The sequence below is a fragment of the Chelonia mydas genome, chromosome 19 (assembly GCF_015237465.2).
Source record: "Chelonia mydas isolate rCheMyd1 chromosome 19, rCheMyd1.pri.v2, whole genome shotgun sequence".
NCBI lineage: Eukaryota > Metazoa > Chordata > Testudines > Cheloniidae > Chelonia > Chelonia mydas.
In genome coordinates this window covers 8,236,715-8,261,658 of record NC_051259.2, presented here as the reverse complement: position 1 = coordinate 8,261,658, position 24,944 = coordinate 8,236,715, and the positions used below count along the sequence as shown (strand labels likewise).

The window sequence follows — 24,944 nt, the reverse complement described above, 5'->3', positions numbered from 1 at the left end:
CAGATAGGAATGTGGAGCCTGGCTGAGATGAGGAATCTAAAGAGGAGGGGAGAAGGAAGGAGGAAAAACCCTCCAGGGGAAAAGTATGACAAAGTAGGAGTGGATTCATTTATTCATTGATGTGATAATTAGTTTCACGCTCACGTTCAGTATCGGGAATGCATTTCATACGCTGCAACGCCAACCCAGAGCATCTGTCTCTCTCATGAAGCCAGGGACTGATTTGCTTTTTGCTGTGTCTATTTGGAAGCACTCAGATACACACACACACTCACGGACTAAATTAAGCTTCATATTTTCCTGTCAATTTTTGAACGAGACGATCATTGTACTTACACCTTAACCCTTGGCTCCCCTTTCCTCGCCTCCTCTAGTCGTCCTTCCCATAAGGTCACTGGTGTTTTTTTTCCTCTTCAATGAACCTCTTTTAGAAATGTTACTTTACTAGGTGTCAAAACCCCTCTGCAGCACATTGCCTCCAACTTCAGAACGCACCAGATCAGGGGATCCTTCCATTGACTTTGCTGGGCACGCTAGGGAACAAGAGTTCTGCAATAACCTTTCCACATACTGTTCTTGCACTGCTGTCCTGTTTTCTGAACCAATAATGACCGCATTACTCCAGCGCACACAGGAAGTCAAAGGGTAGCCCAGGCATAATGCCGCTTTACCGCAATCTGAAAGGGCTTCCTAGGCAATAGCTCTGTAGCAACTTGGTTGTAAACAGCGAAAAGGTTTATGCAATAAAAGAAAACTCATTGAGGATTCGAGCGTTCCCATTCTCGCTGGATAGTTTGTGTCATCCGTGTTGCAAGGAGCAGGCAAAGGATGGGCTCGGTGCCTGACTCATGTTGGCTGGGCATGGAAGGCAGGCGAGGATTCCAGGAGACATGTTGGTGCAAGCCTGAAAAAGAAAAAGAAAGAAGGAAAAAACGTTTCAGGTCTCCCTTTCTCACCCCATCCTGCCTGTTTCTCGGCCCGCATCAGCAGGTGAATAAAACAAGGGAGCAAGATTGGTTGTGTGTGTGCGGGGAGGGGGTTAGAAGGGGCTCAAGGTGCATCCCATCAGGTGCAGAGGACAATGCCTGTTCTGACCCTCCTAGCCTCTGCTCACACTTGTCCTGGAGTTCAGCAGCCGAGGCTGTGCAGGGACTTTCAGGATCCAGGCCTGAACTAGCCATTATCTGTTGTCTTCCATTCCATTGTAAAAGCTGCTACCTGCCACGGACGTTGAATGTGAATGAAAGGGGGACAGCCTAGTGAATGAAAGATGGGGGAGCCTAGAGCACCAGCTGTAAGAGTAAGTTTGTGGGCCAGTGCTTGGGAACCACCATAACAGAGGATGACCCACCATTCAACCAACATGATGCTCTTTAGTGAGATGAGTAGGTGCTGAAATGTCTGGGTATCCCCTGGCTCCTGAACGTAATTTGGTAACCTGCCCCGCCCAGGAAAGGGGTGCAATGTCCAAAGGGTAATCCCCATTTTATCACGGCCTTGAATCGGGCCCAGGATTGGTGTCCAGCACCACTGGGGAGAATGCGAGGAGATCAAAAGAGGAGAGGGGAAAAGAAAAACCCATGGACAGCAGCAGCCAAGCTGGACTGGTGGCATTGTCCAATCAAATGTTTTCTGACTGGGACTCCAAATACAGAAATAATATTGTGCAATGATCAGTGCTGAAGTCCTGGGCCGTTTTCCTTCATCCGGACCCGCTTAAAGCCAGTAATGGTGCAATTTACATGCCAAACTGGGGTGCGGTGTGGGGGGGGTGTTTCTCAGGTCACAGGAAGCCCCAAGAGCAGTACTGACTGGTCAGAGGATTTGTCGAGGTCTTTCTGGCTTGCTAGAGAGAAGGACCCATTAGGTGCTGGAGCTGGAGAAGCAGCATTGGCAGTGAGAGAGAGCAGATGCCGCTAAGGGAATTGGCTGGAGATCTGGCTGCAGATGGCAGCCTCTGGCCAGAGCTTTGTGCCAAAAGACTGGCCAAGTACAGAGAGAGAGAGAGAGAGTGCAGAGAAAGCTGGGAATGTGGAGTGGTGACACTCGGTCAGCAGGGGAATGGCCTCTACGTAGGTTATACCTGCACATGAATGCCAGATCCTGGGTTGCTTGCTCCCCTCCATTGTTTTATTGCCAGGGTGGCATGAAGCCATGAGACATCAGCCATGACAAGGTCAAGGCTGTCTCTGCAGGAGGTGGCAATGGTATAAACACCGGTGTGGATCCAGGCCACCAAGTTCACCTGACTTACCGATCTTGGAGTCAGGCTTGGAGCATTGCTTGAGATGCTAGTGTGCAGAACATGCACTGGGAACTTCTTGTTGTCTCTACTCCAGTTCTCTCGGGCTGTCACTGTTCACAGCTGAGGTAGCCAGTACCACTGCTGGGGCTGTTCAACAGACTCACTGAGGTCCTGGCTCACGCTGGTGGTCGCTAGCAGTGATGCTGCTGAAAGACAATCAAGTCCCCTCATGAAACGGAGCAGAGCTGTGATCGTCGCAACACAATTCTCCAATGAGCCCAAACCCTGGGATCTCAAAGTGGCGGCGTCTTTATCCATTTTTATTACCGTTGGCCTTTAGAGATCGCTTTTCCTGTAACTTTTTTGTCATTAAAAGAGACCCTGACTTTTTCCAGCCAGTAGTCTAGGGCAGCGGGCTACAGAGAGGAGACCTTGCCAGGTACAGAACACGCACCACTTCATCCACATATATGTATGCAGGTGCACTCTTCTCATACACACATCACATGCATAGGCATACATACATGCAGGCATGCAGACCTACACATGTACCCAGATATACAAACATACACACGATGTGCCTGGCCACAGCTCAAGCTCTGGCAGGTACAACTGCTTGTGCAATTAAATCTGCACCTCTCCAAGCAGCACTGGGGGGGCTCTCCTAGCCTACACAGAATTCGCATCTAGGTTGAGTTCACAGAAAAACCCAACCCCTTTGTGCTGGCACATTTGGGAGCTCGGGGTGCCCAGCTACCCCCATCTTCATGTGCAAATGCCAGTTCGTGCACGTGGTGAAAGCTGAACAACCGATGCTGCCGGTGCCTTTGTAGATGCCTGTTGAAAATGTGGCTCAGTGAGTTTGACTCTTCTTCCTTCACACAGCAGATGTTCCTCATAATATATTATTACTGCCTGTGCCTTTCATGCCTTTAATCCAGAGTTTATATGTCAATATGCTTCACAAACACTCAACCAATGCTCACAACCCACACTGAGACAGGGAAGCATTATTATCCCCTTGGACAGATGGGGAAACTGAGGCACAGTGTGGTTATGCTTACACAGCAAGTAAGTGGCAGAGCTGGGAATAGAACCCAGAACTCCTGATTTTAAGCACTGCCCCCTTTTCTAACTGCTTGATCCCCAGAATTAGTCTATATATTAGAAAAGAGGAAGAGTTTATATGTAATAAGACCACCTAGCTCTTAGATAAAACTTTGCATCAGTAGATCTCAAAGTGCCTTACAAAGCAGGTCAGTATCATTAGCTCCATTTTACAGGTAGAGAAACTGAAAGGTGACATGACTTGCCCACGGTCACCCACCCGCAAAGCTAGGACTAGAACCAAGCTCTTCTGAAGCCCAGTCCAGAGCACGAGACACTAGGCAGCACTATCTATAGAAGGGGAGTGCAGTCAGCACTGTGCTATTCCAAGCCACACACTAGCTGCTGACAAAGGGGAGACCACCCCTGCCCCACCTTTTTCGTGATTTTGGGCACCGTGCCCTATTTATGCTAATGTATGTTTTAAGGCAACCAGAGGCCTCCAGGCCTGGGCGCCTAGACTATGATTTCAGTATTTTTAATTATTATTTTCTCTCTTTTTTTCATTCCCACTCCACCCTCCAGGAGTATCAGGCAGCAGGGTGGGTTAGAAGAGAAAGACCAAGAGACACATTCCCTATGCACACAGCCCTCCCACTTCCCCTTCCACTCCCCTACTAAATACACCTTGGAACAAAAGCCCTTTATGATACTCTAAAAATAAAGCTTGAAGCACAGTCAAGATAAACTGCAGAACTTTCCATGCCCAGATTTCCAAGAGCTCTGAAGTTAGAGGGTGAGATTTTGCTCGCAGTTGCGTCCCCTCTAAGATAAGGGGGTTGGCACTTGGGTTTGTGCCGCTCAGTCCACCGGAACCCTCTGTGGTTGGATTCTGGTCTCGCCCCTCGCCACTGGAAGCCAGGAACAGCTCCGCTGAAGTCAGCAGTGATACGCTGGGGCAGTGGTGTGACGGAGATCGGAACCGGGCTTCTGGTGTCTGCTCCCGTAGGACGTAATTGGAAAGCTACCTGAGAGGCAGCCTGGCCCAGGAGACAGGCCACAGAGTGAGGAGGCCTGGGTTTTAGCTCTCTCTCTCTGTGCTTCTGTTTCCCCGCCCACTTCTTGTCTACACAGATTGTCCCCCCAAGTGACACTGTAATACCGGATTTCTGCGCATGGCCCCTTGTATTGCCCCAAGTTTTTCAGAGAAATTAATTTAAAACAATTGCACCAGATGCATTAATATGCAAGTATTCTCCTTCTAATAAGGCTTCTGAAGACCAACCCAACTTTGGACACTGTCATAAATGCCCTTCTCCCAACCTAGCCCTCTCCTCTTGCTAAATTGATTGGGATTATTTTTAAATGGCTTCATACTGTTCTACCTGGGTGGGGGCATGTCACCTCTCCAATTAATCTCCGATGGATGGGGGAGATTCTTCTTGAATGAGCTGGGGGAGCGGGGCCACTGTATTATCTTTCCGTCTGCAGGACATCAGGCATTTCCTACTAAAAGCTGTCAATTATCCATTCTAATAGCTCTGGGACCCATTTTCAGCTGCACTCGACCAAAGGTTATTAAAACATTCCAACAATTAATAAAGTGTACGAGGAAGCAGCCTGAACTAGGTTGGAGCCAGTTGTCCTACGCCAAGCTGAGGGCTGGCTGCTTCAGCTGCTTTCCCAGCACGAAAATGGCTTTTGTTATAAGCCACAGCACCAGAAATCTTTGGGTCCAAATCAGATGTCCCAGTGTGGGTAAAACTCCCACTGGTACGTTCGGGAACTTTGCATGAAGAAGGACAAGTGAAATCTGAGCATGGACTATCATAGATTGTAAGGAGAAAACAACTGTCTTTTGGTTCTGTGATTGTACAGGGCCTAACACAATGGGGCCCTGCTCCAGGACTGGGTGGCTAAGCACTATTGTAATATCCTAGGTGGTAGAGGCCAGTCGGTGGGACCTGTAACACACACTCACCAAGGGGTTACGCTCCTGCAGCACAAATAATTACACACACTACAAACACATCATCATGAGGAGCTCAGCATTTGGCCCTCTGATTTTCGAATTTCCTTCCTTCTCTCCCCCTTCCTTCTCTCTTTCCACATGACCCTTTGCCACTGGTTGTTTTTCAGTTACTCAGACATTCCTAACAGCAGGATACCCAGGAGGTAAGCTGGGTCTGCCAGACCCTAGCATCAACAAACAAGTGACCCTCTCCTTGAGTGGCTTTTTAATAGAGACGGGGCCCTGTTTGTTATTATCTGTTGTAGCCTGGGGGGCTGTAGGAAAATTCCTGTTGCTTTCAGCTAGTTCTACCAGTTTTTACCTGGTAACAGATTTGGGTTGTAAACAACTGACCCAACCGTCTCGGGGGCAGCCACTTTCAGCTTAAATAAACAAACAAACGTGACCCCCCACTTGTTCTCCCCCAGAATTGCCAGCTTTAGTTTAAGACATCAGCCTCAATCATTATCAGTTAGTTATAAAGCAACCTTAGTGCTCGGGAAAGGTGTACGGTGGACAGCCCTGGAGACCGAAGGCCTATTTATCCACAACAGCATGGGCAAAGTTCCTTGTACCTCTGGACCTGGAGGGACCACTGCCCTCAGTCTCTCCATGACCATCTGATTCTTAGCCTCTGTCTCATACCATCTAGACCATTTAAAAGCCAGCAGTCATGCCAACCATTTATCCAGCTCCCCTCAGCCAGAACGCAGACCTCAACTAAAGCAAACCCACCCAGCGGAGCCCGGGTCCCAGGCTGGGGAGGAGCGAGTTGGCTTGAGGCCCGGTGGAGAAGCTCTAGGCTTCAGCCTGGGAGGTCAGCCTAGGCCACAAGGCCCAAACCTCCAGTGCGGTTTCATGACGTGTACGTGGAGGCAAGTAGGTTGGAGCCAAAGTTGACTTTGCTCATCGCCGTGTCTGGAAATTGGTCTCAAAGCCCCAAATGAATTTCAGTTAGTCTCCTAGCAGGGATGTTATCTTGTGCCCATGTAACAGCCTGGTGTGCGTGTTTTACTGGTCCCTTGCTTGTTTTACTGGTCCCCCACAGAGGACGAGCTGGTTATCGTCCCAGTGGCTAGGGTTGTGTATCTTTAGCTCAAACTGCAGCAGCTCATGCATTCAGCTTGAGAGGTCCCCAGTTCAATCCCTGGTGTGTCAGCCAAGACAGCAGTGGTCACAACCCCCCCCACGGTACCCCTCCTTTCTCTCCCATCAGCTGGATGTCCTGTGTTTGCAGGTCTAAGCAGAGAGACAATTTTCCTCCTGCAAATCAAAGTGGAGGTGACGAATTTTCTTCCAGTAGTTACTGACCCACACGAGGCTGATGCCAGCAGCTGCGATGGAACAAGGGGCTCAGGGAATAGCTAGGCCTGTTATTTTGTGGTAGCTTGCGCTTGTGCCTGGAAAAGCTTTTGTTTAAAAAAGAAAGGCCCTGTCCAAATGTAAAATCAGTCGTTGGTCCTGACGGTCTTCACCACTATCCCATCCCAACCGGAGTTTCAAAAGGCCTGATTCGTCCCTTCTGTAACAACTTTGAAGTCAACGGAGAGTTGCACCAGGGATGAATTTGGCCCCACATGTGCAGAGCCTTCGGACTGGCTCGCCATTCATCACTAATCTGGCCCTTCAGCTGCAGAGATACAGGCTTAGCTGTCCTACCGCTGCTCGGCCTCAAATTACTTCTATCAGCAGTTAAGATGGGCCTCAGCGGCAAAGTTTGGGGTCCAGTCCCAACTTTCCCAGAGCGTGAGGGTGTTCAGTTCGGCCAGTTCCAGAGATGCTGCCAGCTACAAAGTTCTGAGCTGGATCTGAACTCTGGGGGACTTTTCAGAGCTGGGATGGGGTTCAGGCCCATTTCTGATTAGCAAGTCGAAACAGGAATATTAGACATGGGCTACAGAACACATGCGTAGGCCACTCCACATGGTGCCCACCTTCTGCAAGCTCTTCCACAGCCAGCTGACACTGCACGATTCTTACAAACCTGGTGAGAGAACCCCACATGATGTCCTTATGTGGCAACAGGGTTTCCTTAGCTAGCTGAGAGATGAATTTAGGGCTTGTCTACATTTGCAGTGCTACAGCAGCACTGTGGCACTTAGTGAAGACACTTACTCTCCGTGAGCGTAGATAGTAAGTCAACGTAAGTACTCCTTCTCCCTGAAAGGCAGTAGCTACATCAATAGGAGAAGCTCTTCCATCAACACAGCACTGTCTACACCGGGGTCAGGTCAGTGTAACTATGTCACTGCAGGGTGAGAGATGTAGTAATACCAACATATGTTGGTAGTGTAGACCAAACCTTAGACCAGCAATGTGTTGATGCCATTTAGCATAAACACTTAACATTTCATGGTTTTACCACGTGTCTTGTGATATTTAGTGGGGGTAGCGTTTCTGGCTTTTGGCTGTTTTTTTTTAAGCCCCAATCCCATGACTGCAGGAGTTATGTAAGAATCTCAGCTTTCTTTTTTTTTAAAAAAAAGTACATTTCTAGCCCTTATGGTTGCAGAGAAAAGCTGGAAAACATGACTCCCTAAAGGCTTAGAAATCAAGAAGCAAATAAAAAATACCCCAATTTTCAACAAAAAACAATCTCACAACTTTTAAGCCAATCTTGCGATTTTTGAATGTTTGGGGTTAACAATACTGATGTCCGTCATTAATGTTCACATCAATCCTGTGATGTAGTTATAAATAGAGAGAAGGGAACAGGCCAAGATTAGAACTCAGAAGCAGCTGAAGTCCAGTGCTCCTGCCACTAGATGAGACTGCCTGTCTAAATGCAAGCATTTGGGGGCATCGTGTGTGTGTGAGATTTCTCAGAGCGGCATTGAAAGAGCAGTTCTATTAGAGAAAACACCTTAATCCTCATGCAATGCTTTCCAGGGAAAATCTGGCATACGTTGTGAATCAAAGTCTCTCTCACTCTGACTTTCTGCTGTCCTGCTGTACTGGGTTCATGCTATGCGACCATTTGTCTGCAGTGCCAGAGCCAGTCTTTTATATGCACTATGAAAAGACATGCCCAGAGGAGGCATATTAAGTCCTGTTCTCTGAACAAAGCAGCCAGCTGTGCTGGCAGAACCCCTGGCATGGCAAGAGGCTTGACACCTTTCAGATCCAGATGTTTTTAGAGGGGGAAGAGGACACTGGATCTGGGATCCTGATTCAGCTCAATGTAAAGTTAGGAGCCCCTTGCAAACACCTCCAGCCTTTAGATCCAGGTCTTGGTTTGGATCCTTCTCTAGCTGATGAAGGATTGAAATGAAATGAAAAATACAGAGGGGCTGGGAATGAGCAGGAAGAGCAACAGGAGGTGGGAACAGAATTGTGGGAACAGAATCTCATTTCCAAAGGGAAATCTTTGAATCTTGCCAAAAGGCCCCACAACTCATGGACGCTATGGTCTAACTGAATGAGACTGAACTCAACTGGAAATACATGAAAACATCCAGTGTGAGAGAAGCTGCAGGCACAGAGGTCTGGTTTGCAGCTAGTTCCAGGAGGTAGGGATTTCCCTTTGACAATCTCTCTGAAACATGCAAATTCTCAGCAAGGCTCCCTCCCCCACCATCCCATTATTGTCATGCTAACGCATGCTCATCAAAGGGAAGAGAGAATATGCAGCTTCCACCATGTCTCTGATACTGCAGCAAGTCCAAAGCAGAATTTTGCAACACTAAAGGTATTATACCCATCATTCCCATCCAAAAAGACGGTTCAGGGCTTGGAAAATGGGTTACAGAGCTTCACAGCTTCTAGTATCCTATCAAAATGTGAATCAGGGGAGTAGCTACAGAACATTACTGTAGTAGGAAGAGAGCCTGAGACATAAGCCCTTGTATGAGGCCTGGTATGAGGCAGGACCTGCTCACAGAATTTGGCAAGAACACGGCTGATATTGTAGAAATACACATTCCTAAGGAGCGCTAGTCACAGAGCGCTCACGCAAACACATCCCAATATCAAGTGGTACCACAACATTCCGATATCAAGGATGGTACAAAAACATTCCCTCAGGATAACAGGAACACACTGACCCCTCCTAAAAGATAAGGTCAGGATGACAGTACGTAATAGAGATGTTCTGATCGAACCAACATGTACAAGATGATGGGTGATAACTAGCAACGTCAGGGGGCAGTACTAACTTGTTTGTATCGGGGTACAAAGATGTATCTCAGAGGGAATATCTTTGTCTGGCCTAGGGAGGAACGGAAAGTCCTGCTGTTCACTGAGCCGGTCCATTGTTATGGGCATACATGTATTAGTGGTCCGGTAGAGTCTGCAGGATACTAGTACTGTGCTTTGTCAACAATAAACCTGGCTGGGTGTCTTCATCCCTTAACGGATCTTGTGGTGGATCGCTCAAGGTCTGCCATACCAGCTGTCCGCACAGGGCTGGGGTGGCACACAGAAGGAACATACACAGGCAGCCAAAACATCCATCAACATCTAATCACAGTTACCATCATTTGATGGACTATTTCAATTATTACTTTATGTAATAAATAAATAAAAATATAAAAAGCACACACGCAAAAATTCCACACGAAAGTTCAAAATTCCAACATGAACATTTTCCAAAACCACAGGTTTTTTTCCTCAGAATTTCTATTTTGTGGGAAATTTCAAAAATACCTGTTTTCATTCCAAATTGTAACAAAAACAAATTTCAAAAGGTCCAAATTTCCCATTTAAATGGAAATCCCGAGTTTCCACTAGCTCTCTGATGAGAAGGTGACACAGCTTCTGCCCAGAACTTACAATATAATCAAGGCCCAGGTACCACAATTAATTCTTCACAGAAAACGACCACCACACCTGGCATGGACTGAGCTCCTTGTTCATAGTGCTAGGAGAGATGCCAAGAACTCAATGGGCCATGGAGACCGAACTCCCTCCTCATCTCTCCAGGTCAGGGTTGCTGGCAGGTGCAGAGTAGCTCTGAGGGATACTGAAAGTCTGCCATGCTCCAAGTTCTGAGTGGTTCTAATATTTGGACAGACAGAGAACCAGAGGTCCATTTACTCCACCCTCTACCATTGAGAAACTTCGCCTTGCTTCCCAGCAGGCACCTGTCTATATTTGATGCCATGTAAATGCCCATCCATGCTTTGAACTCATTCAGTCTCCCTTATTTCTGTTACGCCTTTTGACTATCTACTTCACAATCCCTCCGGGATGAAAAAACTCTTCATCTTAAACCTGTCCCTTTACTACAAGTCACATCAATGCATCATCTCCTAATTTATGGAACCCAAGCAAAAGTCCTAACTCCCATTGCTTTAGGTCAGGTGCCCAAATATCACTGAGGATCTGGGCCTTACTGTTCTATATGAGACCTCTTCTAAATTCTCCCTTTTCTCAATTAAGCATGTACAATTCACGAGCCTTCCTCACAAACAAAGCGATCCCGATAGACAAGCCTTGCTGGCAAACAGCCTCTGTAGGGCTTGAACTTTCACTTCTCAGCACAGGTGGCTGGAGAGGAAGCTATAGAAGGTTCAATGGAAGGTACCTGTTATCCCACGGAATGAAAAGCCTAGAGTGTTTTGCAACGTTTAGGTAGCGAGATGCACTAAAAACATCTCAGGTGGCAGTTAGCAAATGCTACCTGCTGGCCCCTAGGGGTGTGGGGATTTTCCCTCCCTGTGGAAAGTGCCTGATACAGCACATGTGCTTGATTACAAAACAAGCTGTTCCTTTTAGGCGTGCAAACATGTTGTTTTACATCAAGACCTGCTGTGGGCTTTGTTTTTTTTCTCATGAGAAGCTTCCTGTCCTCTTGACCGACACGCCGATGTTTTCCCACAAACGTTATGTAGCACCTATGAGTCAGTCAGTGATGGTGAGTGGTGCATGTTCCCCTGGAAAAAGGCAAGTGAAATTAGTCTACAAACTGAGCTGCTGTATATGAAGAGGAATGCTGTTCATCTACGAGTATAGCAGTATCCATTCCTATAGTACGGTCAGGTGCATAAGGCACTCAGCTGGGAGAGAGGAGAGCAGGAGTCTAGTCAAGTCCCCGCTCTGTGCCTCAGTTTCCCCCTCATTCTTTGTCCATCTTGTGTATTTCAGTTGTAAGCTCTTTGGGGCACAGACTCTCTCTCTCAGTGTGTATTAATACAGCTGCCAGAACAATGGGGCTCTGACCTCAGCTGGGCCTCGAACCACGACTGTGATGCAAATAATACTAGGGAAGTTTTATAAGACCTTTTTTACAGTGAGTTGTTAGCCACCAACGCAAACCACTAATGTACATGTGACATAACAGCAGTGTGGTTTCACCTTGGTTTGAAATGAAGTCAAAGTGCACCAACACAAAGAGCACTGCATCAGTGTAAATCGTGGCTATTCAAGGAGGCTGAACGTGCCCTAGTAGCTAAAATCCCACTATAGACAAGGCTTCAAAAATATAAAAAGTAGGGCTGTCAAGTGATTAAAAAAATTAATCACGATTAACCGTGCTGTTAAACAATAATAGAATACCGTTTACTTTAAAGTTTTCTACATTTTCAAATACATTGATTTCAGTTACAACACAGAATACGAAGTGTACGGTGCTCACTTTGATTACAAATATTTGCACTGTAAAAAAAAAGAATAGTATTTTTTAATTCACTTCATACAAGTACTGTAGTGCAATCTCTTTATCGTGAAAGTTGAACTTACAAATGTAGCTTGATGTACAAAAAGGTAACTGCATTCAAAAATAAAACAACGTAAAACTTTAGAGCCTACAAGTCCACTCAGTCCAACTTCTTGTTCAGCCAATTGTTCAGACAAACAAGTTTGGTTACAATTTGCAGGAGATAATGCTGTCCGCTTCTTGTTTACAATGTCACTTGAAAGTCAGAACAGGCGTTCGCATGGCACTGTTGTAGCTAGCGTCGCAAGATATTTATGTGCCAGATGTGCTAAAGATTCATATGTCCCTTCATGCTTCAACCACCATTCCAGAGGACATGTGTCCGTGCTGATGATGGGTTCTGCTCAATAACAATCCAAAGCAGTGCAGACCGACACATGTTCATTTTCATCATCTGAGTCAGATGCCACCAGCAGAAGGTTGATTTTCTTTTTTGGTGGTTCAGGTTCTGCAGTTTCCGCATCTGAGTGTTGCTCTTTTAAGACCTATGAAAGCATGCTCCACACCTCGTCCCTTTCAGATTTTGGAAGGCACTTCAGATTCTTAAACATTGGGTCGAGTGCTGTAGCTATTTTTAGAAATCTCACATTGGTACCTTCTTTGCATTTTGTCAAATCTGCTGCGAAAGTGTTCTTAAAACGAACATGTGCTGGGTCATCATCTGAGACTGCTATAACATGAAATATATGGCAGAATGCAGGTAAAACAGAACAGGAGACATATAATTCTCCCCCAAGGAGTTCAGTCACAAATTTAATTAACACATTTTTTAAAATGAGCATCAGCAGCAAGGAAGCATGTCCTCTGGAATGGTGGCCAAAGCATGAAGGGGCATACAAATGTTTAGCATATCTGGCATGTAAATACCTTGCAACACCAGCTACAAAAGTGCCATGCGAAAACCTATTTTCACTTTCGGGTGACATTGGAAATAAGAAACAGGCAGCAGTATCTCCCGTAAATGTAAACAAACTTGTTTGTCTTAGCAATTAGCTGAACAAGAAGTAGGACTGAGTGGACTTGTAGGCTCTAAAGTTTTACGTTGTTTTATTTTTGAGTGCAGTTATGTAACAAAAAAAATCTATATTTGTAAGTTACACTTTCATGATAAAGAGATTGCACGACAGTACTTGTATGAGGTGAATTGAAAAATACAATTTCTTTTATCATTTTTACAGTGCAAATATTTGTAATAAAAAAATAATCTAAAGTGAGCACTGTACACTTTGTGTTGTAATAGAAATCAATATTTGAAAATGTAGAAAAACATCCAAAATACTGTATTTAACACATTTCAATTGGTATTCTATTGTTTAACAGTGCGATTAATCATGATTAAGGTTTTTTTTAGTTAATTGCGTGAGTTAACTGTGATTAATCGATAGCCCTAATAAAAAGGAACCCAGTTTCACACAACCCTGAAGAAGATATAAACCCTGACAGCGAGATGATTTTTTCCTTTGAGCTCGAGACTTATATCCATTATTTATACAGCGTCTTAGGAGAGCCTGCTACCGTACAGGCAGGAAGAGAAAGTCCCCTACCCTGAAGTTATTTCAGCATGAAATAGATAGATACAGCATCTTGGATCAGATCAGGCACAAGAGGGGTAGAAGCTGGGTAAAAAATGGAGTTTTTGGTTCACTGGCAATTTCAAAAAGTTCAAAAAAAATTCTTGGACCAAAATTTAAAAAAAAAAAAAAAATTTTCAGCAAATCCAAAAGAAAAAATATAGTTTCCAATCAAACAAAAGGTTTAGTTTTAACCAAATTAAAATGTTTCATTTCAACATTTAAAAAAACATTGAAAAGTGCTCAATTTTTTAAACAAAATTAAGACATTTTGAAACAAAAAGTTGTTTCAGACCCAAAAAAATGAAATGTTTCGAAAATGTCATGACTGGCCATTTTGATTTTTTGAGAGTTTTTTTAAAAGTTATTTTTTCTCAACAAAATAATTCCACAAAATCAATACATAGTTGGGAAACTTGTTGGTGTTGCCGAATCAGTATTTTTAACCCCCCACCCCCACCCCAAAAGTGTAGGGTGAAAAGTTTTGCCCATCTCTAACCCCTGGAAGTAGCAGCCCCAGGGATCAGTGGAGATGGAAGGCTGCGGGTGAAACAAAAGATGCCAGATGCTGATAGAAAGGCTAGTCACGGTGAGTTTAATTTATTTTGCACAGCGTTGGTCTGAATAAAAGACAGAGGCTAATGGAACACCAGGCTCCCACCTCTCCTATCTCACTGTCTATCTCAGGTTCTTTCACTCGCTCAGCTAAAGGGCAGGTTATACAGAGGGGGTTTCTTGCCTTAGGGACTGCACTGCCATTTCACTCTGACTGATGCAGATGGGATTAACTGTGAGCAGACACTCCCCTGCCCCTAGATAATCCCACAAGGGGGTCACATTAGGCCCAGGATGGCAACCGCTGGGAGAAGGTAACACAGGTTGGGGCCAATTCTGACCCCTTTCCTGTATGCACAGAGGGTGGGCTCTACCTGCCACCCATTTGGGTCATGGGAAACAATTTTGGGAACCCCTGCATGGGTAGATTTGGGCCAGAGCTGGCAACTTTGTCTCTGCATAGACCCACTGGCCTGACTGCACAATGAAGGGGGAGTACAGAGGCCAAAGAGGTTGCCTCCAGATGGGAGACTGAAGTGAGCTGCAGAACAGTTCTACGGCCTTCACAGGGGAAGATTCCTCTGTGGCCTTGGGGCTAGGGTAATCCCATCTCCTCCCACACCAAGAGGTTCCCTTTTGCAGTGCCCAGCCACTCAGACTGGGCAGTCGGCAGGAGTGGGCATGCAGGCACTGGAATGCTTCCCACGCAGGCCCAAGCATGAAATCACACAGGCATCTCTCCCGCGCCCACCACTGTACTGTCAGCGGTTTTTCCTTTTCCTGATCTCACCTAGCACGCTCTGCTACAGGACACCCAACACAGCACCCGTGGCTAATAAAGCCAACCCTCGTCGTTTAATCCCTGAGGTCAAGCTATCAAATTAGCCACCCAAAATACTCCACAAAGGCGGATGTACTAATTAGTGCAAAGCAGGATGGCCCCGGTGCAGTTCTGAGCACGATGCTTTTAATAACAGCACAGATGCTCAGAAGCTAATAATTCAGCTGATGACTCTCTATGAGGTTGAGGATCCCAGATGTGTAATAAGCAAGACTGGCCCCATGACTGCGGTTTCACCTCCTGGGCTTGGCTTATTGTCTGATTTCTTTCCCCAGTGGGAAGGTTTCTGGGGTGTCTAGTCCCTCTGGCTAGGTGGCAGCAGGATAGTATTTCTCAATTACAATCCCTGGAATCAGGGAAGCCCCATGTTCCTGAGCCTTCCCTTCCTTACTCAGGACCCATTGGCAACCAGTCAAACTTGGCTTGGTGCCAGTTAAAGCATCAGAAGAGTGTGAGTAATATTTCCTTCCAGAGCGAGAAGTGATTTGGCTGAGGTGAACCCAGCAGCAGGAGAGGTCACAAACAGCAGGGAAGCTTCTAATCTGTTTAGGATTGTAAATAAACATCCATGGCCACTTTAAGACTTCAGTTCTTCCAGTGGCAGAGACAGGGGAATGGAGAATCCCCATGAGCAGTTTAGAGGAGCGGATGGCTCTCTATCTCTAGTATCTGAGCTCCTCACGATGCCCTGGTGAAGTAGGGAAGTTCTATTTTCCACAACGTTCAGATGGGATCTGAGGCACAGAGAGACGAAGTGATATTCCCAAGGTCACATGGGGAGCCTGCAACAGAGACAGGAACTGAATCCAGGTGAGCTAAGTCCTGGGCTGGACAGCTAAACACTGGATCATCCTTCCTCTCTCAAGCAAGGCTCTAACTGGGTGACCAAAAGGAGTCTGCAGGTTCTTAATCTGGTGAGGAGACGGGGTCTGTATTCTCTGGCACATCCCTTAACCGATCCCATCCCAAACAGGGAAAAGAACCAAACTGAGGGTTGCCCAGAACTATTCGTTCCGGGAGCTGGGAATGATGTGAGACTGGCTGCGTTAGCATCAGTGTTGTGTATAACCCTGTTCTTATCATTTTGCACATCTGATGTCAATCATTTACCACGGTGAAAGGGAAAGAACAGCAGTGTGGGCCAGAGAGAAATCTGGGTCTCCAAGGAGGAACTGTCCCTCAGAACGACACACATGGCTTGAGAGCGTTGGATGCTACGCAGGGGAATCACTACATAGCTACCTTAAAGGTGACCGGCAAAGGAAAAAGAAGTGGGTTCCTGCCCCACTTCCCCATTCTTTGTTCAAATGAGTGAAGGCCTGAAAAGTTTGGGAGTTTAATTTAAGAAAACTTCTGCTTGAATTTTTTAACATACAAATTTCTTATCTGCCCTGTTTTCCTTAGAAAAATCTATGGGTGACTGGACCACTGGTAGGATAATGATATCACAAGTATCAAATAAATGAAGCCTGGATAACTGAGAATGGAAGGGAGCTTTTTGGAAAGACTGTCTGTTAACACATATTTAACTCAAACACCCAACAAACCGTCAGGGTAACGATCTCTGTTAAAGAGCCAACATTTCCTTCACTTCTCACACTTGGGGTCACTGGTTCTCCCAGGAGAACGACACTAAAACAGGGATGATCAAACATGATATACCAGCTATTTCTAAGATTAAAAAATAGCAAAAATAAATCCCCCCCAATCCCATCACAAAGCAGGAAACAAAAGCATAAAGACAATATTCCCCCAGCCCCACCCCCAGAAGGGACCCCTTTGAGGACAATGGAAAGAGCTGGGAAGAGTTTTGCAGATGTCCAGGCTGAGCCTGGTTAGGTTGTGTGTGGTCCTTGTTGCTTTATGAGACTTGCATAAACACTGAATGCTTTGTTCCATGCTGAATAGGAAAGTTAGCCCCAAATTAGCACTAATGTGAGGTCATTTAACCCTTACGGGAGGTCTTTGGATGAAATCATAATAGAAGCAGGCAGGAGTAGGGACAGGCCAATCATGGAACCCGCAGAGGTTTTGTCCAACATGGACAAAGTGCACTATTATCACACTTAGACAGAGGTCAAAAATGTAAATACTCCAAGTGCAGCTGACAGCAAACATCCCCCTGCTGGGCTGATTATTCCTTGAACAGGTGCTGCTCACAAATCCCCTGCAACGGCCGGAGATTTCGCTCATTATTCCCACCGGGTTTCGGCCCAATGGTCAGAATTAGAGGTGAACTGGAGCTGAATGGCACCGCAGGATCTATCAATCCAGCGTATTCACTGGTATAATGGTTGCATGATCTAGGCGGCTCTCTCTGCAATGTCTTTGTTCTGCCCTTGAAACAGGATCCGTCCTTTAATTGCCATTGAAAAGGATTGTGTGTGGTTTGCTCTGGGCGTGTAGAAACCTGTGAGCAAGTGGAAGCTCCCATAGGCACAATATAGACACCAGTCTGATCTCTTTTCTTGGCAGGGTCTGGTTTGGGGGAAAATCCAAGCCTGCCTTGATCCTGGTGCGCTGTAGCCCACGGCACCCGAAAGCAGGCTGTTGAAGCAAGACATGGAGCCCAGCAGGGTGGGTTGATTGGGATGGATGGTATGATACAGTGGCAGTTGCGTGGCAAGGCTGTGATGTCATATTGCATAATATCACCTTCAGACACCAGTGCATTCTGGGACCACATGAAAGGAGCTTACTGTTAATACTGGCTGAGCAAAGCAGGCTATTGCACTCAACAGCATCTCTCTGCTTGTCACAGTAGCACTTTGAGAGGGCAACAGAGATCAGTGCCCCGCTGTGCTAGGTGTTGAATATACACATTGGAAGAGCTTGCAGTCTAACCAGCACCATTGTCCCCATTTTACAGATGGAGAAACAAAGCTTGGAGAAGGTGATTAATTTGCCGCGGTTGACACAGTGACTCTGTGGCAGGGCTAGGAAGCAAACCTCGCTCTCCTGAGTCCGAGTCCTCCTCGTTGTCTTTGCGGATACAGACTAACACAGCCACCACTCTGAAACTCGTCCACTACCTTAACCACAGGGAGCTGAGGCTAGGATTCATCTACCTTATGATCTGGTATCTGCATCGCCACATCCCATTATTATGTATTCAAAAACCACCTACGCCAGGCTGGCCTGTTTATCTGAATCAGCACCGGCATTCAGCAGTGACACAGAGAACAGAGCCACAAGCAGGAGCATGGAGAGAGTCTATTCAGCCTGGGAACGAGGAGCTGGATCTGTCGCTGACACATCATACCCCAACTATGTATCTCGCTCTTGGCCAGGGGCACCACATTCATTGCAGCTGGTTAGTCACTTCCCTTTTCTTTGCTCAGCTCACTTCGCTGAGTGGTTGTGCCGAGGGATGGAAGAACTGATTCAGACAGAACCCGGAACCCTCCACCCAAAACTCAACACTGAGCTTTCCCAAGGGGTGGGGAAAGTCTTACTTCCACCCAAATCACCACTCTCTCACCCACTCTCAGACACGTACCCCTCTGCTATTTGCCATCTTCTGGCTGGGACCTGGAGCATCAATACAGAACCGTGAAAGGGGCTATTCTGGCAGGACCAGCCCCTTAAGTAAATCATACTGCAGCGCTCGACAGTCACAGCAGGAGCTAGCTGGAAAATGGGAGGGGAGAAGGAGGTTCCCTCGGAATTTTTTGAGATTTCATCAAAAAAGCCAAACCCTGAACATTTTTTGGTCCCCAAACTGTCAAAAACTTTTAAAACTTTCTGGGGTTTTTTATTGCTTTTCCGACCCCCCCAAAAAAATAAAAATCAAAATTGTCCAAGTAAAGCAGACACGTCCTGCAAATATTTACATTTTGTCAACCCCCTCCCCAAAAAAGAGGCGATGGAAAATTTTCCATCAGCCCTAGTAGGAAACACAAGAGGCTGGATTCTGCCCTCAGATCTGGAGCAATGTCATTGACTTCAGCTCAGGGCTTGTCTACACTTAAAATGCTACAGCAGTAGAAGCTGCGGACGGGTGACAGAGGATGGATCACTTCATTCCCTCTGGGGCACCGGGCATAGGCCACTGTCAGACAGGATACTGGGCTATATGGACCTTTGGTCTGACCCAGTCTGGCCATTCTTATGATGCAGTGCTTCAGCGTAGACACTTCTGCCAAGAGGGGTTCTCCTGTTGGCGGAGGTAATCCACCTCCCTGAGAGATGGTAACTAGGTTGGTGGAAGAATTCTTCCTTTCTGCATGGGGACTGAGGTCAGCTTAACACCACCACTCAGGGGTGTGGATTTTTCACACTCCTGAGCGACATAGTTAAACTGACCTAATTTTCTAGTGAAGACCAGGCCTCAGTTACACTGGAGTACAGCTGCTGGCTGTTCCTCCCTTCTCCTGACATGGGGTATTTGGGCCACTGCATCCACATAGTCATGGGTCCCTGGAAGCATTTTCTGCTTCCTTCCTGCCCAGCCTCACCTTGGAGGTTAATTACTGTGGAAGGCCTTGCACTGGGAGTGAATTTCATGCATATTAATTGGAGGACAACAAATGACCCCATGTAGTTGATAAATGAAATACCTCATTGATCCTGCTTCCGAAAGAGGCAGAGATCTGTAAAGGAAAAGCCACTTACAGTCTCACTCCTTGGCAATGTGATCAGAGTGCTGGGCCTCCGTGTTTCACAATAGCATCTCTCCCTTTTTATGTCCAAGCCTCATCCCATCCACTCTCTACGATTAATGACAGCACAAAGCGGGGCAGACTCAAAGAAGGAACAAACGTTAACATTTCCGAGGCCGCATCCTCAGCTAGTTCAAATCTGGGTAGTCAATGGAGCAATGCAGATTTACACTAGCTGGGGATCTGCCCCCATTGACTTCAGTGGAGCTAAGCCCATTGACACCAGCTTGAGGATCTGGTGTGTGGGTCCATTCCATGAGAACCTGATCTAAAAGACAGGATGGCTGTGATTTAATTATACACCTTCTCCCTTCCCTTGCAAATTAATCAGGTGAAACACGAACTATGGACTACGAACATGCTATCGGGCGGGTGAGTAAACATTTGGGGCAATTTTGCAACCGTTAATGACAGCACCAGGGTGTCTGAACTTCCGGCTCACTGTTTTGCAGTTCACTCTGACCACACCAATGCAATTAGGGTATCTATGCAGAAGATACAAATTACCTAGGTTGATTTAACAAGAATAATTAATTTCCTCTCTGGAGCTGCTGGCAAGGAAGCATCACTACTCCAAGCTCAGCCTGGAATTCACTCCGTCAGCCCAACACACATGTACAATACTGGCCATCAAAGATAAATTAATTGATCATATACCTACCATGCTGCTGTTGACTTTACTCAGGTACTTCCTATACTTAGAATGTAGAGTCAATTACCACAGCATGCTACATATTGATTTTTTCTAGTGGCAACCACTACACTGCCAGCAAACCTGATTCTCTTCTTGCTCAAACCAGTTTTAAATTGGTGTAACTCCACTGACTTCGTGGGAGTGAATCTTAATTTACAGGAGGTGAAAGTGCCAGAAGAATTAGACCCACCATTTTCAATGCAAGGTTTAAAAAAAAAAGTCCACAGATTGCATATTTAAGAACCCTTATTTGCTCGTGCAAATGTATGTCTGTGCACACAAATCTGGTAACTGTGTACCTACCAGCCAATTTGTATGTATAACTGCAGGGTTTCCAGGCACAGCGGTGGTGAATGCTTTTTTGAAGATGCATCCATTGCAATCTTCTTTGGAAAACGATCAGGTCTCTCATTTCTTGCCAGAACCCCATTGGTAAACTCAAGGAAAATATATAAATGGAGGACAAGTGATTTTTGTCCCACAGTTGGGCAAGGAAAACAGAAAACTGACAATTCGTTATGGGTTATTGGGAATGTGGATACTGCTTAGCTGACTGGGGACTAAAAGCCAGAAAACTTTAGAACGAAATCTGGGTTTGTTCCAAGAAACCGAAGGGGCGGGAGTCTGTAATTCCCATGCTGTTTATTAAAACAATTAATATAGCACAAGAGGAAGAACTTTGAAGCAGGTTTTGAAAGAACTGACCTACTCCAACCCGAGGTGTGGCTCTTTCAGAGGGTTTCCCAGCACTTAGGTGCCTTCTGATATAAATCACAGCATCTGAAACCTATGGGTTAAAACCAGACCTTCTGAAAATTCACGGGTTCCAGAAGCATTCCTGCAAGTTGGCCCAACCCTAGAATGGATGCAAACATTGCAAGTGGCAGGAAATGCTGGTGGGGCTGGAGTTCTGGAGAGCGATTGCAAGGTGAAGAGACATTTGAAAGAAGAATAGACGTGAATAAGAAAAAGGGGGATCCCCGGCAGAGCTGCGACAAAGGGATTTGGGACACACTGAAGAAGACAAGGAAAGGCTGGTGGCACAGAAAACCTTTGTGCCTTTGAAAACTCTCCCCCTTAATCTAAAGCTCCCAGGAGGTAAGAATGGACTAAGAGGGGGTAATAAACATCAACCTTTATTGAAAACAGCATCTCCATCGCTCTTTAGATTAAATGCTCCAGCACTTCAGGGTCTAAATGCATCTGTTGATCTCAGAGATTGTATGTAGGGCAGCTAGCTCACCCTTTGTTATTAAACTTCCTCCTTTCCCCATCTGATCATGTAAATGAGGGTTGCGAATGACAGTTACCAGGATACAGCATCTGAACGGAGAGTCTTGGGACAGACTGGGGTGGATTGCTTACAGGTTCTGAGTTTGCTCCCCGAATGGCATAAAAGGGCCCCTGTCCCATCTGAGGAGCTCCATGAAATTAATAAGGTAGCACAAGGATATTTTTATTTGAGCTTCCAGTGGGGGCCGGATTCTACATCTGATTTACACCCTATGAGGATCTGGCCCTGATGGTTCAGATTTCAGCTGCAGCCAGACCCTGCGAAGCCGAGGGCCATCCCTGAAAATCAATACACTCAGACATTTATTTTTCAAATCGCTCAATTTTTCATGGAATCAGAAACAAAGTTCAGTTCTGGTTCCATCCGACTTTCTGGTGTCGCTTCATCTCTGCCCCGATCTTCCCCAGGTTCCAGCCCACCGTGACGGGCAGAGCTGCATGTGGGGCAAGCTCCCTGCCACTGCAGGGTATCGGAGCTGCAGGATACGCCTGCCCGATAGATTAGCCCAGCCGCTGTGCTCTAGGCCAAGCCCTCCCTATACCCCTACCAACAGAGCCTGGGGCAAAACGACTTCTTGACCTGCTATCTGACCATCAGTGTAACCCTGTGCTTGGGAGCAAGAACCAGCCCAGTTAACCATCTAATCCCTTATAGCCAAGAGTGAGACATGCATGGCCTGCTGCCCCCAGGCTGTAGGACTAGGCCACGGGGAGGGAAAGAGGGAGCAAAGCAGAGAAATACAAAGGGGGAGGGGGGACACGACAGCCCCTTGGCTGCTGACCAGGCTTCAGGGCCTGTCTCTCCCCATATGCTGGGACAAGGCAAAGCTGGGGAGCAGTTTCCTTCCGCAGCAGTTGATGGTGTTTGGAGCAGTATTAATCTCTGCTCTGTGCCTGCCCCTAATCACAGAGGGCCCACATCCCCTGTGATCCCAGGGAGACAGCCATGGGTCTCTGGGCTCAGTGAGTTAGCAGGCCACCTGCCCTGCCCGCTTTGAAAGGCCATAAACCCCTCTCCTATGGAGAGAGCATTCCTCAGAACTGGAATGGCTGATTTCACGGAGTTCCCTCCAGGTTCCTTTTCCTCCAACCTGGTCCCTGCTTTCCCTGCAGGGCCGGGGGTTTATGAGTAGATCCTCATTTATTAACCTAGCCTTCCTCATTCTCCACACTGCAGAGCCAGCAATCTGCCAGTCCATCGCTGGTAGTGCCAGGAGAAAGAAATAATTAAATAAACCAAACCATGAATGAGTCCATAGACCTGTTTCTAACAGACATGCCGGCAGGCACAATGGCTTTCCTAGCATCATCAGTCTGAGCCCTGTTGGCTCTCATTCGGCAGCTGCTCTCAGAACAATGACATTGTTGCAGGATTCTCAAGGTAGCTAAAGTTACCCTCCACTCCAGTAAACACAAGCATCTTTCAATCCTCCTTGCCTTAAATGCTGAACCCCTTTTCCCCGCACCGCCGCTGTCTTGCAGACTCAGTGTCCTGCGTCGCTGTTACAGTGGGATCTCTCATCCTTGGGAGTTGCTTCTTTGTCACAGTCCCGGAGGCAGCAATAATCAGGGACCAATGTAGCCAGCTCCGCTTCTCAACTTCAGTTCCTACCTCCAGCCACACAAATGCAGGGAGGCCAGGAGGCAGCTGGGAGTCAAATCACTAGATACCTTCATGTTTCGTTACATCTCACAATATCACCTCCCCTTAGGGGCAGGTTACTCCAAAAAAGCTCCCACGATGGGGTATCTTGCATCTCCCTGTTTAGCATCTAGGAACAGCAGACACGATACTTGCCGAGATGGATGGCAATTCCCATCTTCCTGAGAGAGCAGCCACCTCCTGGTACTTGCTGGAGTGTGGCATATTTGTGTGGGAGGTGTGTGGGTGGGGGGAGTTTTTAGCCCTCGTGGCTGCAGGGAAAACGTGAAAACATGACCCAAGTGCACCCAAAAGACTCAGGAACCAGAAAGGCATAAAATAAAATAAAATAAAATAAAATAAAATAAAATAAAATAAGAGAACCCTTTTTTTTTATTGCTGTATTTTTGTTTTTGTTTTTTCCAAGGATATGGATGGGAGGAGGATGGAAGTTTCTAGCTCTTGTGATTGGAGGAAAAAAACTTGAGAATCTCATGGCTTTTAAGCCAATCTCGTGAGTTTTGGGGGCCTGACTCCTGATTTTGGATCACTTGGGGCTGGCCACACTGGAGTGGGATTGAGGCTCAAATACTACAACGATGGTCAGAGAGCCAGCGAGATTTCCCTGGCACGTGGCAAGAGTTCAGAAGTCGGGGTGGACTTGAGGGAGGTCAGCAGGGTTATGAAGGGCATGGTGAAAATGGAGGGGCTGTTCTCTTTTCCTGGGACGACCTTGGACACAAGCCAAGCAACCGGCTGCTTTGGGCTGCACTCTTCAGGGGAGGCCCTTTATTCCACCCCAGCTGTCTCCCTCTCTGGCAATGTGTCTCGTGTCGGGGGAAGCAATTCAGCACTAGACACACCCACCCTTTTCAATGTGGGAATGGCAATGGGCTGATTCAATCCCCTTTCTCCCTTTTCCTGGCAGCATGGGGCCCCCTCTTCTGCTTAGAACCCCTGCAAACTCTAAGACCACCCCTAAAATGCAAGCTTGATCCTGATTCCCAGTGAGTCAGCGGGAGCAGAGGGGGTCTCTGCGCCTTGCAGAGCCAAGCCTGATGAGAACAAGGGGGCCTGAAGTGAAATTAAAGGACAATGCATGCACCACTCGTAGAAGGAAACACCTGCATGCCCAGCACATAACCAAGCTGGGGAATTCACAGCCGCAGGAGTGTCACAAAGGCAAACATGGCGGGGTTTTAAAACGGGCTGGAAATTTTTATGACCACAAACAACATTTGCAACTATATACACTGAGAAAATAGGGGTAATGAAAGCTCTTGCTTCAGGGCATGAGCGGATGGGCCCCCGGGGACAAGGAAGGAATGTTTCTCCCGTGCACAGTGTTGCTCAAGAGGCTGTGTGCATGCTGAAGGGGTTTCACCTTCCCCAGCAATGCCAAGTATTGGCTACTGATGGAAGAAAGATATTGGACCAGATGAGTCATCAGCCTGACCTGGTGGGTAAATCCAGGAATAACTCCATTGGAGTCAGTGTAGTTGCAGTTGGGGGTGTAGAAGGGGCATGAGAGGAAAAGCGGGTCCTGTGTTTCATCATCTTAGTGATGCTGCTGTCACAAAGAGTCTGGAAATGTCATCGGGGGTTTTCAAAGGAGACTAGCAGAGTCAGGTACCCGGCCTAGCCGACAGATCACTAGACTGGAACTCAGGCAATTCGTGACTCTGACGCTGGTTTGCTGGGTGATCTTGGGCAAGTCATGTCATCGCTC

At 46.7% G+C, this 24,944-nt stretch overlaps 1 protein-coding gene across 5 annotated transcripts in view; it reads right to left on the bottom strand.

Moving 5' to 3' along the window:
• The window catches only part of GRHL3 (grainyhead like transcription factor 3), an 82,983-nt gene that overhangs the window by 42,109 nt on the left and 15,930 nt on the right, over positions 1-24,944 (bottom strand). For 3 of the 5 annotated variants that reach the window (XM_043532320.1, XM_043532319.1, XM_043532321.1), the window contains one exon: positions 778-904. The exons of 1 other annotated variant lie outside the window; for it this stretch is intronic. In XM_043532320.1, the coding sequence (XP_043388255.1) occupies positions 778-863 (86 nt within the window). In that variant the 5' untranslated portion in view covers positions 864-904. Of the gene's footprint in view, positions 1-336; positions 736-777; positions 905-24,944 lie in introns of those variants that run through there. One more of the 5 variants, XM_037881923.2, reaches the window with a different exon arrangement.